This window comes from Trematomus bernacchii, unplaced genomic scaffold (assembly GCF_902827165.1).
Source record: "Trematomus bernacchii unplaced genomic scaffold, fTreBer1.1, whole genome shotgun sequence".
Lineage (NCBI taxonomy): Eukaryota > Metazoa > Chordata > Actinopteri > Perciformes > Nototheniidae > Trematomus > Trematomus bernacchii.
The window spans coordinates 948,465-967,987 of NW_022987552.1; the positions used below are offsets into that span (position 1 = coordinate 948,465).

General features: G+C 39.5%; 1 protein-coding gene across 1 annotated transcript in view; it reads right to left on the reverse strand.

The window, feature by feature from the left end:
- Positions 1-16,394, reverse strand: part of LOC117477171 (CD109 antigen-like) — a 44,865-nt gene extending 28,471 nt beyond the window's left edge. The window contains 15 exon segments of the mRNA XM_034123818.1: positions 722-895; positions 1,469-1,531; positions 1,607-1,705; positions 2,927-3,199; positions 3,951-4,060; positions 5,350-5,494; positions 6,016-6,112; positions 6,684-6,765; positions 6,853-6,892; positions 7,480-7,605; positions 7,844-8,080; positions 8,880-8,908; positions 9,116-9,306; positions 9,822-9,913; positions 16,308-16,394. Of these exon segments, the coding sequence (XP_033979709.1) occupies positions 722-895; positions 1,469-1,531; positions 1,607-1,705; positions 2,927-3,199; positions 3,951-4,060; positions 5,350-5,494; positions 6,016-6,112; positions 6,684-6,765; positions 6,853-6,892; positions 7,480-7,605; positions 7,844-8,080; positions 8,880-8,908; positions 9,116-9,306; positions 9,822-9,913; positions 16,308-16,394 (1,845 nt within the window).
- Positions 16,395-19,523: the final 3,129 nt, after the last annotated feature.

Below are 19,523 nucleotides of genomic sequence, written 5' to 3' on the forward strand. Positions count from 1 at the left end.
CTTTATTCAACCATATTAGTGCAACTACAATACATTCAGCAACTTAGCCATCAAGTTTTGTCACAGAAAAGTGTTTTTAATAGGTGGTAAATGTTGACAAGTGTTACATAATTCAGTTTTTTGGCCGTAAATATAACTTTAAGGCATATACAGTAAGTCTAAATGCTGTAAACATCTGCTGTTTAGGGATGGCTTAAGGAGATATTTGCCTAAACTGAGCAATTACACAGTTTCAGACTGACAGTATGAGAATGATTATAATTTCAATATTGAAGCATGCAAACCTGTTTTAGTAGGAACTCAAATACAAATTTGATCCTGATAATGTGCATATTTCCCCTTTAACATCTGAACTAATGTCCTCATCTATTAAAACTACCATTAAGAAAGTTATATGTCACTAACACCAGACAAATTCTTAAAGCATCGTTTGCAACCAATTTAGTAACTAGACGACCATTTATTTCATAAAACAGTCAGATATATTATACTTAGACTCTTATATGCAATTTTTTCAAGCATTTAATTGGCTTCAGATTACAAAAAAGTTAAGGCTAATCACCAACTTGCTAATACAAAGCTAGTTAGCATTAGCTTCACTTTACTGTGCATTGGTTTTTCTAACTTAAAAAAGAAAATCACAATACTAGAATAACACAACTTAAGTATCACTGTGTCCTTCTTCAAACCATAATTTTAAAAACCTGAGACGATATCTCACCTGGTTTTGTAGAGTTTGTGTGATGGGTAAATGCATGATGTCGTTAACGATCTCTCCGCTGGGATGCACGCAGTAAACGATGATGCAGGCCACAGGAGTCCAGGTGGATTCTGGGAAAAGGACTACAACACCATAGCTTTTCCCAGCAGACACCACCTGACCTCTGGACATCACCTTTAAACACAGAAGGTAGACGTCAGAACCGCCATTATTTTATCTATTTTCAAATCAAAACTGCATTCATTGACTTTTTTTAGGCCACTAGGGGGCAGAAAAACACCAAAACAAGATGACAGACATATTGTTACTTTCCAAAGTTGTAAAGTGACAGACTTTAGTGATAAAAATGACGTATGCAAAGTGCTTTATGAGATAATATATGCAGAAACCAAAAAATAGTGTAAGGATAAAGCAACGGAACTTTTTTAATAAAATCAGACAATATCACACAAATCCAATTTAGATAATGTGAGAAAATCAAGTTTATTCTATACTTGCCCTAAGTCTACCTTTAAGCCTCAGACCATTTCTACTGATGTAAATAAATAAAATACCATATCAGAATCAAGGTTTATTGTCAAGTAGCTTTACACACTATGCATATTCTTTGGTGTATAACGGTGCAGTAAGACACGATTAGAAGTAAAAAAATAAAACTATTTTAAAAACAAGTATGAAATAAATAGATAACCTTCAGAAGAATTATAAATATATTAATTAAATTAGTGTTTATAACGTTGTACTTACTATGTAGTGAATCTCAGACATTGGAAAATTGCTGTCAACGTGAAGCTCCAAGGGGGAACCAACCTGCAGGAAGAGGAATATGTTTATATGACATATTGACATATATTGACATTATGTTACCAAACGTTTCATATTTACCTGTGGAGGTTCAGGTGTTTTAATCTGCAGGTAGGAGTGGCTGGGCGATTTGTAGATGCTGTACAGCTGTAGAGTGGTATGGCTGTCCTCAAAATACGCCTGAAAAAACAACACATTCTCAATCCCAACTCGTACTATAGTGACGTTATGTCAGGATCCCTTGGTGTCACTATCAAACACAGTGGGGGCCCGTTAGCGTCGATTTTCAACTAACAGGGAGTGCCATTGACTTGCATAGAGCTCCCTGAACGTTGGGATCGCGGAGAAATGCTCTGCGCAGATCCATTCTCACAGCGTTTATCAACCTTTTTCTTACTCAATATCAAGCCACACTTATTGTGTCTACTTCTTTATTTTAATTGTATAATGTCGGACTTTTGTTGCATTCAGTTAGGGGGAGAGTAGGGGCTCAGAAAACTGAAATCTGTATTGTTTCATCGTTTTTTCCTTCTAATTTTGTATTTTTTTCTAAACCACACACTGTTATTTACTCAACAATAAGACACAATTTTCCTTGTGTTTATGTATATGTTTGATTATATAATGTCTGACTTTTGAAGTCCTTCAGGGCCGTTAAATCAGCCGTGTGATGCATGTTTCGTTGACCTTCATATTGCCAACAGGAAGCAAAGGATTGGAAGAAAATCAGGTCTCAAAAGGTTGATCCAAATCATTTTTTTAAACGCTCTAATCGACCTTAATACATCTATTTAAAAAAAACGTTTTTGTTAAGCTTCTTTGCTTGATCTGTCACATACTTAAGTAAATATAATACCTTACTTTATATCTTGTTATTGTTAATTTGTAATTTCAACATGTATATTTTCTACTTTCTTGTTTATTTCTAGTCTTTTAATTTGTATTGTACAATGCCTTGTCTTTTATGCTGCTGCAAAACAAACATTTCCCAAATTGTGATCAATAAAGTACTTCTTGTGTTATCTTCTCAGATGATACGCCACTCCATATCAGTCAATAATTATTTTAGCATTTTTCATTTTAACCCCAAAGATATTGAAGTGACTGTTATTTTGTGATTGTTGTGCTTTTATTTAGGTCTTAATGTGTGCATATGTATAAATGTGTCTTTGATTGTGTATATATAGATATACATATTTTCATACATATTTTTATATATATTTCTATTTTTTGTATTCGGGATTGTGGGAAACGGTATTTCGATCTCTCTGTCTGTACACACAAACTGAAAAGATTGACAATAAAGTTGACTTTGACTTTGACTTAACGTTGCACTGGCTAGACTGGAGATAGAGTCATTGTTAAAGGGCAAGTTTTAAGGTGATAAACAGATCATCTCACATCAATGGTGAGCGTTTCAGTGTCGTTCTTTATCTGGATGTTGAGGGGTATTAACCCGTCTGCTGGGACGGGGAACTCCATTTCTTCGATCATCATCTTCTCTTCCTTTATTCCATAAGATCCCGACACGTTAGATCGACGAGGCTCCATCTCTTTATTCTCGTCTAACGACAAGCTCCATGGATTTCGCTTTCGCTGCATCACCGACACATGGACGGTCTTTCTCTGATCCTCCTTTGACAGCGGCTCGTCGTTGTACGTGGATATTTTCAGCTATAAAACAAAGACCATCATTGACAATAATCCTTTTGAATTAAATCCTTTAGGTAGAATTATAGAAATGTGTTGGGTACATCACATAACATGGAATTATACTAATGCTTTTTGTACTGAGAAATGAAAATATGGGAAAGGTGAAGCTCATTATAGCTTTTTATCTGAAAATACAAGTTTTCATAATTGTCATTTTGTAAGAAATCTATTATATATGAGCTCGGGTTAGCAAGTTTCAACATAATACAAAACAAATATTACAAACTAAATTAGGTAAATTGAATATATACAGTAAAGTCATATTTAAAGGTGGGGTAGGTAAGTTTGAGAAACCGTCTCGATATACACTTTTTGTTATATTCCATGGAATGCTCTTAACATCCCGATAGCAATGAATATCTGAAGTGCTTTGACAAAAAATCCATAAAAAAATGTCCTCAGTGGAAGCAGTAGTACTGTAAAAAGTACGACCAATCATTTTAGCCGGCCCGGCTAAAATAACTGGATGGCCTACCTGCCTGTCAGCCTTCCATCTGTGCACAAACTTATCTCGTGCCCTCATTGGTCATGTGCGCGTTCGTGTGTGTTGGAGGAGGGGCTCTGTAAGGAAGTCTGAAGGAAGTGGCAGATTTTTTCCGGTTGTGTATTTTCAAATTCTAGCGATCTCAAGCTGGTTTCTCCAAAATTACCTACCCCACCTTTAAAGTACATTTGAATGGATTTAAACTATGAAATTATTCGTTTTCCTCACAGTGACAGGGAGCATCAGAGAGGGCCGTAGTATTTTTGGATGGTCATGAAATGAACTCTCATATCTGTACTTTGCCAACGAAACATTTGTCCTGCTGCTATATGTGAGGCCTGAAACAACAAGGAAACACATCGTTAAAATCAGATTAATAAACAAAGTCCACTGAAAGAACAACTTCAAGAATTTTTTTTCATTTATTAGGTTGTAAGTCGATCGAACACTGATTGTCTTTGAGCTTAAGAGCTTTACGAACTGTCATTTTGCAGGACGATAAGACTAAACGGTTAGTAAAAACGACATATTTATCTCCTATAACTGTGTAAAGCACTTGTTTGAAACATATTCTGGAAATGTTCAGGTGTATATCAGTATGTAGTGTCTCTACTTTAAAGAGTCCTCTCCTGCTGATGTTCAAGTGTATATCAGTATGTAGTGTCTCTACTTTAAAGAGTCCTCTCCTGCTGATGTTCAGGTGTATATCAGTATGGAGTGTCTCTACTTTAAAGAGTCCTCTCCTGCTGATGTTCAAGTGTATATCAGTATGTAGTGTCTCTACTTTAAAGAGTCCTCTCCTGCTGATGTTCAGGTGTATATCAGTATGGAGTGTCTCTACTTTAAAGAGTCCTCTCCTGCTGATGTTCAGGTGTATATCAGTATGTAGTGTCTCTACTTTAAAGAGTCCTCTCCTGCTGATGTTCAGGTGTATATCAGTATGTAGTGTCTCTACTTTAAAGAGTCCTCTCCTGCTGATGTTCAGGTGTATATCAGTATGTAGTGTCTCTACTTTAAAGAGTCCTCTCCTGCTGATGTTCAGGTGTATATCAGTATGTAGTGTCTCTACTGGGACATGTCTCCATGCTTTAATGTTCAAAAAGCTCTTTATTGTTCTCATACTGCCTGTGCTGCAGCAGCTCTTTTCACCCTCTGTCGCCAACCAGAGTCTGCTCTGATTGGTTAGCTGGCCGGCTCTGTTGTGATTGGTCAACCGCTTAGAGATGTCCCGCCCCTTAGATTATTACGTACAATGTGTTCGAGCGCTAGCCAATAGGAGCACGAGTGTGACATCACTATGTTCTGTGAGTAAACAAAGGACTCCAATGGAGGCGTTTCAGGAAACCCCAAAAAGCAGAATAGGGCCCTTTAGAGTCCTGGGCTAATTTGTCAGTTTTCGCATACTTCTGATTTGTCTTACTAAACCCTGTTAAGAAATGTTTAGCATGTCAATGTTTCGTATCTATTTTTTTAAGACAGCCTCACCTATATAAACTGATACAGTAGTTCTTTTTTACATTTGGACATACTATATGGACATTTTGGACCCAAAAAATGAGCTCGACTCACGTTCAGAGTTCTCTTCATCATCATATTAGTTATATCTACTCCAGGTATAACTGATTACCTGTGAGGTGTTCAGTGACGTGAACAATGATTTCTAAACCCTCCTCCTCCATGTTTCCCTCGTAGAACATCTCTGACCGTCGTTTGCTCCTCGGATGGTAGCTGTGGTCGGGAACATCGAACAGGAAGTCCGCCTCCCCGTCAATCTGAAACAAAGCAGCAGTCAGGCCATTTTCACTTTATATGAAATGAATTAAAATGATATTGTTATTATTTTTTATTGATTTCATTTGAAAAACATGTCTTTATTATTTTTATTATTATGATTCCCTTTTAATATGATTATTATTTTTATTAAAATGTCCAATATTATACTTTTTGTGCCTCATTTTGTTTTTTTAATACATTTATTATTAGTTTTTCTTGATGTAAAAAATAAAGGGTTTTAGATTTAAGGCATGAAATATGGCATGTTTTAAAAAAAATATTATTACTGTATTTGTTTATTAACCATAAAGAATGTGGTTTTAAAAAGTTTAAAAGTTTATACCCAATGTCAAAGGGAAGGCTTCTTAACTCATATCTTATTTATACTAATATCATGTATTTTTTTAAATGCTTAAATAACCCTTAACTATCTTGATCTTTAATCACTGGATGCTGTAGAAGTGGTTTGTTTAAATCAGATTATAATGAATATTTCTCTCGGGATGTTAAAACGACGCACCTCTTTTCCTTCTTCGGTATAAGCATCTTCATAACCGTGGAACTTATGAATAAACGTTATATTCATGTGTCCCTGAACGGGCTTTCCATACACGTACCTGAGGGTGGAAACACACACAAGTGTAAAGTACATTTACTTAAGTACAATTTGGAGGTACTTGTACTTTGACTCCACTACATGTATTTATTACCTTTAGTTACTTTACAGATGTGGATGAATGATGTGAAATATAATCAAGTGTTAAATCAGACTCTAGTTCCACCTGAAGTAAATTCACAAGCTACCCTGCAGTATACAAAGTCATTCAAACTAGCTGCACCTTTACCAGCTTTGAGAACACTTTCATGATCAATCATTATAAAACATATCATATATATTATTCTGAAATGGACCAATCTGCACAATCACTACTTTTACTGTCGCTACTTTCACTATATTTTGATGATAATACTTTTCTACTTTTACTTGAGGAACATTTTGAATGCAGGACTTTTACTGTAACAGAGTATTCCTACACTCTGGTACTTCTACTTTTACTCAAGTACAAGATCTGAGTACTTCTACTTTTACTCAAGTACAAGATCTGAGTACTTCTACTTTTACTCAAGTACACGATCTGAGTACTTCTCCCACCTCTGTCTAAATATGAAATATGAAAACTGTCTCACTTTGCTGTGACGGAACCTCGCAGGGTTTCTCCACGCAGGATAACACTCGGAGCGTTTGTCACCACCTCGAACTTCGGCAGATCTGCAAGAAGACAAACAACAGATAAATAAACAGGAAAACATATATTTCATCAAGAATTCAGTGTAGAAATATAGAAAGTGTACGTACCGTAATATAACACATGGAAACACTTCTCACTTGAGACCCTCTGTAAACACACAGACGATAAACATGTGTTATTAAGGTCACATTATGAGCACTGCATATTTTGAAATATACACTTTTTTACACATTTGTCAGTGTGTATGTTTAGAGTGTGTGTATGTGTATGTTGCATGTATGTATATGCATATCTATTACATTTCTGGTGAATATTGGTGTGTATGAGGCTCACTGGCAGTGCTACTTTTTTAGCTTTTAGATAAAAAAAACCCAATCATTTATTTGTTTATTTAATCACCTTAAAAGATGCTTTCAGATGAATTATTTTTAAATGAATTTCTTTATAAAATTCCCTGTTTTTTATTTTGAATTAAACATTTTTATTAATGTAATCACCTTGAAAAAAACTGCTTTCAGATTTCTTTAAAAATGATTTACTTCTTCACAAATTGTTTTTATTCACGTATTTGTTAATTTATTCACTGAAAAAGAACTGCATTCGGATTTAAATGAGTTAATTCTGTTTTTATATCATTACCTAAAAAACTGCTTTAACATTTTTCTTTTAATCTTTTATTCTGTCTTTTTCTACAGCTCAAAAACAGAGCCACTGTTGAGATGAACCAGACTCACGTTGATGGTGGCGACGATGCTCCATTTCCCCAGAGGAGGGTTTTCAGAGAGCTGGAACTCTGTGGAGACGACCCCGAGGACCCCCTCCACGTCCAGCCACTGACGGAGCAGATTCCCCCGGGGGTCCTGGAGCAACGTGGGAACAGAGAAATGAAATCAAGATTTAAAACTGAGAACAGAAAACCATTTCTTAGTTCAGCTTTTTACATTTTACAAGTTAGTGTCTTTTACTCCTTCTGACTATGACCAGGAGAGGTGGATTCAATCAGCAGAATACTGAATATACCGGGTCTGTTTATCACGTTGATGGATATGTTCAGTGGTCTCTGGAGGGGTTTAATATAAACACAGAGTAACTCCTCACCTTGATGGTGATGTTCAGTGGTCTCTGGAGGGGCTTCCCGTCAGGCAGCACTGAGATGGCTCTGATCTTCACCACCTGTCCCGGCAGGTAGCTGCTCCTGTCCGTCTGGAGGAAGGTGGAGGAGCCTTTAGGGTTAAAGTGCAGCTGAGAGGAGTTGGAGAAAACCTCCTCCCAGCCCCGGTGACCTTTGACCTCCAGCTGGTACGTGCTCCAGTAACTGGACTCGCTCTCTGGGATCTGCACGGAGGAAACATCCAAACTAGCTTTGAGAACACTTTCATGATCAATCATTATAAAACATATCATATATATTATTCTGAAATGGACCAATCTGCACAATGACTACTTTTACTGTCGCTACTTTAACTAGATTTTGATTATAATACTTTTCTACTTTTACTTGAGGAACATTTTGAATGCAGGACTTTTACTGAAACAGAGTATTCCTACACTCTGGTACTTCTACTTTTAATCAAGTACAAGATCTGAGTACTTCTACTTTTACTCAAGTACAAGATCTGAGTACTTCTACTTTTACTCAAGTACAAGATCTGAGTACTTCTACTTTTACTGAAGTACAAGATCTGGGTACTTCTACTTTTACTCAAGTACAAGATCTGAGTACTTCTACTTTTACTCAAGTACAAGATCTGAGTACTTCTACTTTTACTCAAGTACAAGATCTGAGTACTTCTACTTTTACTCAAGTACAAGATCTGAGTACTTCTACTTTAACTCAAGTACAAGATCTGGGTACTTCTACTTTTACTGAAGTACAAGATCTGAGTACTTCTACTTTTACTCCAGTACACGATCTGAGTATTTAATAATAAGAAATATCCCCAAATGTTTTCATCTTTTAATCCTTATTTTATTTCTAAAATGGAGCAACTGTTACGAATTTAAATGTACCCCAGGATGAATAATTATTTAACCATTTAAATTTAATTTATATAATAATACAAACAAAATGGTTACCAAAAATAATTCCCCCAGGTGTAAATAAAGTATTTAAAAAACAATGTGTCATACTTACAGGTGGCAGAGTCAGCAGCTGGGTCGACCCTTTAAACCAGAATTTAAAGCACATTTATTTAATTAATTACACTTGCAAAGCTAATTAAACCTTGTTTTTAGATTCCTTTATTGTCCCTACTCAGAGTACAGCGAAGATCCAAGCATTCTCAAAGGTGCACTCACACATAACAGACAGAACAAGTATCATTACGTTTTTATAATTGTCTAATGTTAATGATTTATAAAGGGTCTGACCTCCAGAGACGATGGTGGAGTTTGAGCTGAGGATGAGGTCTTTGTGCCGGATGAGAGCGGACACGTTGACGGAGGAGGAGTGGGTCAGCAGGGAGACGGAGAGCGTGGTCGCGACCCCGGGGCGGAGAGAGCGGGGGGCCAACAGCAGGTAGGAGGGGTCCGAGCTGAGGGACACAACACGTACTATTTCACTTTATTCATTTTCATGTATGAATTCTAACATAGTTTTCATACATCAACACAGGCTCAATATTTGGCAAGATGACTAAGCCTTATATTGGCTACTTAGCGAGAATCAACTCAGTGAGCAACAGATACCAAGGATGCTGGCTGATGAAGGAGACAAAGTAAGCTAGGTAGCCAATACAAGACTTAGCAGTACAGATACATGTGGGCTCACTATGTGGCAAGCAACCGGTCACAGACGCCCTGTTTATCTCATGTCTTATAAAAGCTTATTAATGATTATATATGTGTGTGTGTGTTTGTGTGTGTGTGTGTGTGTGTGTGTGTGTGTGTGTGTGTGTGTGTGTGTGTGTGTGTGTGTGTGTGTGTGTGTTTACCTGTGTGTTGTGTTAACGGCCGCGGTGAAGAAGATGAAGCCGAAGAATCCCCACACCTGGAGACGATCCATTTGCAAGCAGAGCAAAACTCTCCAAAGGGATTCAGTGATTCAGACAGAAGGAGACAGGTGTAGTCTTCATACCTGAACACAGACTCCTCCTCCTCCTCCTCCTCCTCCTCAGTCTCCCTGATTCCCCCCGGGGATTCTTCATTCAGTAACTGGGTGTTTCCACTCTGAGGAGCAAGAACATACCTGTGATATCAAATATCATATTTATGGTGGAAGGAGTATTCGGAGCAGCTGATTTCTTCGCTCCAACACATTGTACGTGATAGGCTAAGGGGCGGGACATCTTAAGCTGTTGACCAATCACAACAGAGCCGATCAGCTAACCAATCAGAGCAGACTGGGCTCTGGTTTCAGACAGAGGGTGAAAAGAGGTGCTGCAGCACAGGCTGTATGAGAACAATAAAAAGCTTTCTGAACATCAGCAGGAGAGGACTCTTTAAAGTAGAGACACTACATACTGATATGCACCTAAACATCAGCGGGAGAGGACTCTTTAAAGTAGAGACACTACATACTGATATACACCTCAACATCAGCGGGAGAGGACTCTTTAAAGTAGAGACACTACATACTGATATGCACCTGAACATCAGCAGGAGAGGACTCTTTAAAGTAGAGACACTACATACTGATATACACCTGAACATCAGCAGGAGAGGACTCTTTAAAGTAGAGACACTACATACTGATATACACCTGAACATCAGCAGGAGAGGACTCTTTAAAGTAGAGACACTACATACTGATATACACCTGAACATCAGCAGGAGAGGACTCTTTAAAGTAGAGACAGTACATACTGATACATACCTGAACATCAGCAGGAGAGGACTCTTTAAAGTAGAGACAGTATATACTGATTGATAATGTCTGTGGGTCAGTCTGAAAGTAGGCGGACTCCCGAGGGCCCAAATGTGTGAGAATGAGTTTAACTTTCTCTTCTGAACAAAGAGGAAATGTTCCCAGAGGATCACAAGCACACTGTTGTGTTGTGTCTGATATTAGATGTTGTTCCCCAGAGGATGAACCCTGCTGAGTTTAGTTATCCTCTGACGTTTCCTTCAGTGCCAACATGACTTTAGTATTTGTAGATTTTGGGGGAAATATCTGAAAAATTATTGAATATATTGTCATAATATGGTTCTACGCATTCATGTCCACCTCAGAATTAAAAGTTATAACTTAAAGGGGACCTATCATGCAAAATGCACTTTTGTACGTCTTTTATACATGAATATGTGTCCCCGGTGTTCCAGGGAACTCACCAAGTGTCAGAAAACACAACCCTCTCTATTTTCCTCCATACCCAAATCTCTAAAAAAGAGGCTGCAACGGATCTGATTGATTGATTGAAAAGTTTATTAACAGCTTGTATATTGGGTACAGTACAGTACAGCTCAAAACATACAATTGTTAAGGGGATGCAGACCAGAGAAAGACTTTCGTCTTGTTTACATCAGGGTCCCCCATTTCCAATTCATCATATCATTTAAGACATATAAGACATATTTGACATACAGATGGCTTATTTACAATTTACATACAGGTGGTTTTTTACATACAGATGGCTTATTTACAATTTTCATTTTAGATTTCGTTCTAATACATCCTAACCGGACATTTAGGACATACCAAGTCTACAGATATACAGTTAGTAACAGAGTCTAAAATGCGAGTATATACATAGATGGGGGGGGGAAGCTGTCCATTGTACGACAGGCTGAGATTTGTACCATTACCGGGGCCAGTTTTGCAATGCTTTCCCCCGAAGGTGCTCTTTAAGAGAGGTTTTGAAGGTAAGTATAGTTTTACTTTCCTTTACAGTTGTGGGAAGAGCGTTCCACCTTGATGTGGCATAATTGCGAAACGTGTATTCCCCTTTTTTTGTGCCAAATCTGGGTTTTACATGATTTGTGGAGCTCCCTCTGGTGTTATGATCATGGTATTCCTTGACCTTTGGGAAGAATTTTGACATGTACATGGGTACCATAGAGGTGTAGTGGATCTTGTAGACCAGGCCCATTGCAAGTAGCTGTACTCTGTCGTCTACTCTAAGCCATCCTAGGTTGTCAAAGTGGGCAGAGGTGAGGTGGGTTCTAGATGAAAGGTCAAGCAGTAGTCTGACCAGTTTATTTTGCGATGTTTGAAGTTTTATTTTTAGCGCCTTGGAGGTGCTATGGTACCATGACGTGCAAGCATAGTCATAGTACCCTTGAATGAGTGCTCCTGCCAGAGTTTTCAGGGTGTTTTTGTTTACCAGAGAGGAGATCCGGTATAGGAATCTAGTTCTTTGATTGACTTTTTTTATTACATTGGATGCCATTTTGTCACAGGAGAGGTTTGCCTCAAGAATAGATCCTAGGTATGTAATTTCCTTCTTACTTGTGACAATAATGTCACCCACTGCAACTGAGAAGTCGTCGGATTTGCTGAGATTATGTTTCGAACCGAAGAGAATGGACTCTGTTTTACCCAGGTGTAATGATAATTTATTATCGGCGAGCCAGGTGCAGATTCTGCCGAGCTCGGAGCTGAGGGTTTTTTCAACCTGCAATCTGCTCCTGTCAGAGACCAGCAGGGCTGAGTCGTCCGCGAACAGGAACAAGTTGCAGTCACATGCTGATGACATGTCATTTGCATAAATTAGGAACAGTAACGGACCTAATATGCTTCCTTGTGGAACACCACAGCTCACTGGGAGGGGGGGGGACAGAGTACCGTTTACCTCCACCATCTGTTCTCTCCCCTCCAGGTAGGATTGCATCCAGCTCACCGATAGTTTATCAAAACCAATTGCTTTTAGCTTGTCAATCAGAATGGGGTGATTGACAGTGTCGAAAGCCTTTTGTAGGTCCAGCATCACCATGCCACAGTATTTACCCTCGTCCACCTCTTGTTTGATGTGGTCGTTCAAATAAAGAAGGCATGTGTCAGTGGAGTGGGATGTTCTAAAGCCAGATTGAAATTCATAGATTAGTTTCTTTTCTGCGAGGTACTTTTCGACCTGTTCATATACTATTTTTTCCATGACTTTCGAGATGGAGGTAAGTATAGAAACAGGGCGGTAGTTGCCTGGGTCCAATTTGCTGCCCTTTTTGTGCAGGGGGGTTACTCTTGCAATTTTGAAGTCTTTGGGTACTTTTCCCTGTTTTATGGAGAGGTTAATTATGTGAGCTATGACTGGTGAGATGGCGGTTGCTGTGTCTCTGAGGAATTTGGAGGGGATATTGTCGTGGCCAGTGGCCTTGTTAGGTTTGAGGGCGCTCAGTTTAATGAGTACCTCTGCTGTTGTTACCCTTGCTAGACTGAAATCATCTTTGCGTACCCCTAGGTTTTTGTAGTAGGTCATAATGTGATCTACTCCAAAAAGCCCTGAGTGGGAGGGTAATTTATTTACAAGAGTTGTGGCTATGTTTGTGAAAAAAATGTTCAAGTACTTGGCCACATCCAGTTTGTCTGTGATGAGCCTGTTATCTGTCTTTATGTTTACGTTTGAAAATCTCGTTTTGAGTTTTTTGCTGCAGCCAAGCTGGTTATTGAGTAATTTCCAAAGTTCACGGGGTTTATTTTTGTTTTCCTCAGTTTTGTCATTGATGAAATTCTTTTTGGCAGTTTTGATCATGGAGCTTACGTCATTTCTTAGTCTGTTTCTTTCAATTTTTAGTTCAGTCACGTGGGCCTGGAGTTCACTGCTCGTGCTTTTGGAAAGCATTGACTGACTTTTATGAAACTCAGAGCATTTTTTGTCTCTGGTTTTCATGGCGGTCAGTATGCCGGAGTGCATCCACGGCTCAGCGCGATTTTTTACCCTGGTTGTTCTTAGGGGGGCCAAATCATTGAGTATTGCAGAGAATTTGTTTTTGAAACCAAGCCATGTTTCTTCAACTTGTGTACCACTGAGCTCATCTGACCAGTCCAGGCTCTCCAGTTCTAGGTTAAAGGCCTCGCTAGAGTAGTTTTTGAGGTCTCTAGATATGACTGTTTTGTGACAGCCGGCTTTTTGTTTTAGCTTTTTGCGGGTACAGAATATCATATAATGATCACTTAAACCGCATGCTATAACCCCTTTACTGGAGATCCTGGACCTGTCAGAGGTCAGAATGAGATCAATGGTAGTTTGTGTTGTTTCACATACCCGGGTGGGTTGGGTGATTAGCTGGCTGAAGCCGTGCAGATCACAAATCCTACTGAAGGACTTGAAGACGGACGTGTCTTTACGTTGCATATCCGTGTTCCAGTCTCCAATAATAATTGTCTCTACATCCCCCACATCAGCCAAACACCCATCTAATGTATCATAAAAGTCACTCTGTTCCGGTGGTCTATAGATTGTCCCGACTATTACAGATTTAGCATTGTCAAAAAGAATTTCAACCCACACAGATTCAATATTTTCATGATGCAGGTCAGTACGGTTTTTGAAATTGGTGTCTTTATGTATGTACATGCAGACACCACCTCCATTCACGTTCCTGTCCCTTCTCACTACAAGATAATCTTCAATTTCAATCTCTGAATCTGTAATGGAATTGTCCAATTTGGTCTCAGAAAAGCATAATATGCTTGCCTTACCGTTCATGAACAGTTGCCTGAGTTCAGCCAGTTTGTGTCTCAGGCTGTTAGTGTTCAGATGAAAAATATGTAGTCCATTTTTGTTGTTTAAATGCATAATGTCGTCAGCTTGAAGATATTTGTCTTTGTCCGTTACAGCAAACGGCTTGCGGCCTGCCGTGGTGCTTGGAGCGGTGGGGTGGTGGGGGGAGGGAGGCTCCGTTGTAGCTTTAGCCGTCGATATGCTAGCAGGGTGGCTAACAACATGGTGGATATTTGTTCCCTCGGATCTCGGTTCTCTTCCTCTCGTCACTGCCTCATGCGTGTCTGTCTGCCGAGGCGTCCCCGGGGGAATGTCGAAGTCTCCGTTGATTCCTCGGTCTCCGCTGTCTCCATGGTCTCTGTTGTCGTCGCGTAGTTGTTGCTGTAGCGGAAGAGATGCTAGTTGTGATCTGATAAAAACTGATCCAGATTTGAACACTGTCCTGACGTCAGGACGGTGGCGCTACGGCTATTGGGCCAACTCCACCAATCAGGAGGAGACAACCACGGCATTGCCGTTCGAAAGCGCTGGAGACGCTGTAGTACATATGCCAGGCCTGTAGATGGTGCTGTTCTCACAGAATCAACCCTTGCAAAAACAGAGCTAACATTTTTCAAATTGAGCAAAATGAGGCATGGCTAAAATGCATGATCTGTTTGGTATTTTGAAAAAAAAAAAGTATAAATATGCCTTATATAGGTATGGTCCTACACTATATTATTCAAATATAGCATGATAGGTCCACTTTAAATGATCACTTGAGTATTTTTCTAGCACCATAGTTATTAACGAAAACCCGGATTTTTTTTTAATTTGTTCTGATTCAATATTAGCAAATATAATAGAATAATATATATTTTAATGTGGGTAAACTGATCCTTAAATATCTGGCTTAACAGGTTATGCATTTTTCTTTTACTTGATGTATTGGTGTAACAGTTGTAAATATGCAGTGGGGTTTATTTGTAAATCATTTTGTATAATCACACAAATTCTGTGTTTTATATTAAGTAATTCTGTGTTCTTTATTTATTAAACGTTCAATACCTGACAAGGTCGGAGAACAGTGAGCGGAACCTCTGAAGTGTGGTCGCTGTGCTCAGGAGATTATTGTTCTGAGGACTTCCCCTCCCTCACGTTTCCTCTTCCCTTTTTGTAAATGTTCCACGTGAGAGGAGTCACTGTGAGGGATATCTAATATAAGACTGATTGTTATATCTGCTGTCAGATTGTCAATGATTAAACGGAGATCGTCTAAAGCTGTATGCTGGCTCGGGTCTCATCCATGAACAACACAGAACACAACACAGAACACAACGCAGAGACCGCTTAACGACACCGGTTACATTGGGTCGTTTTAAAACATGCTAGAATTACGTTATTGTTCACTCATTTCAAAGCATGTCATCAGTGTATTTCAAAGGAATACAATAATAAAGGTTAAAAAGGATTTCAACTCTGCTTTCAAACTCCACTGTGTAGAAAATGTGGTTGATGTTCCTTATTTCAACAGCAGATGGCGATAACTAAGCACTGAATTCAAACTAAAATGAGAAAAGTAGAAGTACTCAGGTCTTGTAAAAGTAGAAGTACCAGAGTGTAGGAATACTCTGTTACAGTAAAAGTCCTGCATTCAAAATGTTCCTCAAGTAAAAGTAGAAAAGTATTATCATCAAAATATAGTTAAAGTAGCGACAGTAAAAGTAGTCATTGTGCAGATTGGTCCATTTCAGAGTAATATGTATGATATGTTTTATAATGATTGATCATGAAAGTGTTCTCAAAGCTGGTAAAGGTGCAGCTAGTTTGAATGACTTTGTATACTGCAGGGTAGCTTGTGAATTTACTCCAGGTGGAACTAGAGTCTGATTTAACACTTGATTATATTTCACATCATTAATCCACATCTGTGAAGTAACTAAAGGGATTAAATACATGTAGTGGAGGAAAAGCGGGTGTAGTACCTCCTCCTTGTCGCCAGGGGGCGCTGCTCTCTTTCTGATCTCCTGTAAAGTAATCCTCTCTTCTAGAGATGGCAAATCCGGATCCATTTACGGACTCAGGGTCTTCTGAGTCAGTCATTGAAGAGATCCGGATCATACGAGTCATTTGAGTCATATGAGTCAGCATCACCAAGACCGTAGAAATCCTTTCGGTGAAACCGAAAAGTTGTTGCATTTCACGAGCATATTAAACTGACGTTATATTAACCTCCGCTACACAGTGTATTTTGCTTTAATAAAAAATGTTGATCACAAAAAAAAGGGTTATTTTGCGATTTGGCAAATCTGAGTCTGCTGTTGACTCGTGCATGAGGACGAGTCTGCTGGATCTCTGGATCTGCTGCTATATACGGCTCTGAGTCCGCACGAGTCTGCTGTGTGTTGCACAGCGAGTCAGGATTTGTGAATCTGAGTCTGTGAAGTTCCGCTGACTCGTAGGCTACTGGTCTCTCTCGATCATTGACCTGGATTCACGGATCCCGCGATTTTGATGAAGTCCATTATGTTTCCGGCTCTAAATGAAGTTTCAGTGTAGACTTCTAACAAAATTGTCATGTTGTGCAACAGTCTCCTGCGTGTAATAGCTGCATTTCCAATAAGGATCTTACTTGGAAAAACGTTTATTTTGAACATAGCACACAAAAAGAAACAAACAATGACAAATGATAGAAAATTGCAAAACAGTTAGAATATATAAAATGTCTTACTTATACAATTATTATTATTAAACATATAATTATATCTAATCATATGCCCCCCATATTTTCTCATGGACTGCGTAATCATTGCAATACTGGTGTTTGTATGTGTTAAATGTGTGTAAAGTGGTGTCTTTTGCTTTAATAAAACATATTGATCTCCTCTGAGTCCCCACGAGTCTGCAGGAAGTTTCACTGATCCGCGTCCCCTCCCCTGAGCCAAACGATCACTTCTGGCAGCTATCCTACTTGCTAAAGGGCAGATGGACTGGGGTACGTTGTAATGTGATTTTACATGTTATAAAGAGAGTAGCGAGTGACGCAATTTATAGTTTTAATTTGTATGTCACACCAAGTGTGGGACTCAAGGCCTCGGGTTAATGGAGAGGGGAGACTCGTCACGACCAGCTCATTTCTAGGATCCGGGTTAATGATCCGGATGAATCAGGACTCGCCCATCTCTACTCTCTTCCTCTGGGGGGTGAAAGGACACAAACAGCCGACATGACAACATTAAGACCCTTTAACTGCGATGATCTGTTCAAATTCAACAACATGTGAGTGAATTACCTTCAGTTTAACCCTCCTTTAGTGCTTCCTTCACCACGTGCTGCTGTGTTTGGCCCTTTCTCATTTCTCTTGTTTCCCCTCCTCGACTCCTCGACTCCTCGGTCCTCCGGTAGTGACCCGGAAATGGATTTTGGCGCGCCATGTTGAAGGACATCTCATTTCTCTAAATGCACATCGAGGACCGAGCATCGAGCGTCGAGGAGGCTCTCTGGAGGAGCTATAACCGAGGATACACTGATGGGTCCTCCACGGCTCCTCCGCGGATTCATTTCCGGCAACAGAGATGTTTCAAAGAGTCGAGACGCACGGCCGGACTGATCTCAGCCAATCACAGCTCTGCATGCATCCCCTGGATATTATTTTATCAACTGCTTTCATCGCGACACGATGTTTCCAGTGAGAACAGCTGTGAGGTCCGTGCAGAAAGCAGAGCAGTGTGTATAATATATATCACTCAGTATAACAGGCCTACATTACTTTCTTTATTTATATGCTTTAGTTGAGTAGATATCTACAAACAAAGAGTCCATATTTTTCTAAAACGATTTAGTGCTTCACATAATAAAATACACAACGGCTGTATCCTGATATATATGATATGCTTTAGGAGCTGTAGGTGCGTGTTGTACAGTGTGTAGGTGTGTGTGTGCAAGGGTGTAACTTTGGTTTGAGAAGTGGGGGGACACAAAACAGGGGGTCCTCCGCAATGAAATATTTTCTCAATTTAATTCCATTTCCTGCCTTTCTACAAATATATTAGGGACTATAGTGTTAACAAATCCAAGAAAAATGTGTAGTGTATATAATGAGTGTGCACACTTATCTAGTATCCTCTCCATGTGAACCTGTTTTATTTGTGATGACCTCACATCCTCTAGGGGGGTCCGGGGGCATGCTCCCCAGGAAGATTTGTATCTTTACATTGAAGCTAAAGCATCAATCTGGTGCACTTTGAGGGCCACATGAAGAGATGTATGGATACAGCTCTCAACACTCAGATGAAACAGAACTGTATATATTTCAATCATCAAAAACCATTAGAGTATGCTCACAAGCAATAACACATATTTGATCACCTCCTCTCTCCTCTCTGTATCTCACCTAGTCTGCATCCTTTCTTTTTATTGATGCATATGTTACTAATCACTCCCCTTTCAAACTGTGTCTTTTATTTTGTTACTGACCTATAGCACACAGTGGAATGATTCATTAACTTGTTTGTTACAACTAGGCCTATATTAAATAGATGGAGATATTAGTTTACAAAGATGAGCAAAGCGTTTGAGAGCCACTGAGATAACTTAGACTAAAGTTTACAATCTAATCCCTCAGAGAGTCCTTTAGCTCACTGAGCGGACGTGATCTCTCTCAGTCCCCCAGGAGAGAGCTCTCCCTCTCCTTACTGTTGAGACAGCTTACAATCTCTGTTAGCTCAGAGCTAGCACCAGATGCTAACAACAACCCCCGTAACTGGTGCGCTGTCTCTCTCTCTCTCTCTCTCTCTCTCTCTCTCTCTCTCTCTCTCTCTCTCTCTCTCTCTCTCTCTCTCTCTCTCTCTCTCTCTCTCTCTCTCTCTCTCTCTCTCTCTCTCTCTCTCTCTCTCTCTCTCTGAGTGAGTGTGTGAGGAGTTCGGTGGTGGTGAGCTGAGAGCGTGGTGAGGTTTGATGGTAACTTTTCGTAAAAGTTTTCTCTTTTGTCTTCCTCTACTTTGTTTATTGTATGATTATTTATTGGTCTTGTTTGTTGTGAGTGTGGTTTAGTGTTTCTTCCGTGAGAGAAGCGTGTTTCTCTGCAGGGATGGCTTCCTGTGAGATGCCGTCCCTGCGACACGGGGTGAGGGTGATCCCTCAGGAGAACGGCACGGTGGAGAGCAGGGGCGGACTGGCCATCGGGACGTTCGGGACGAATC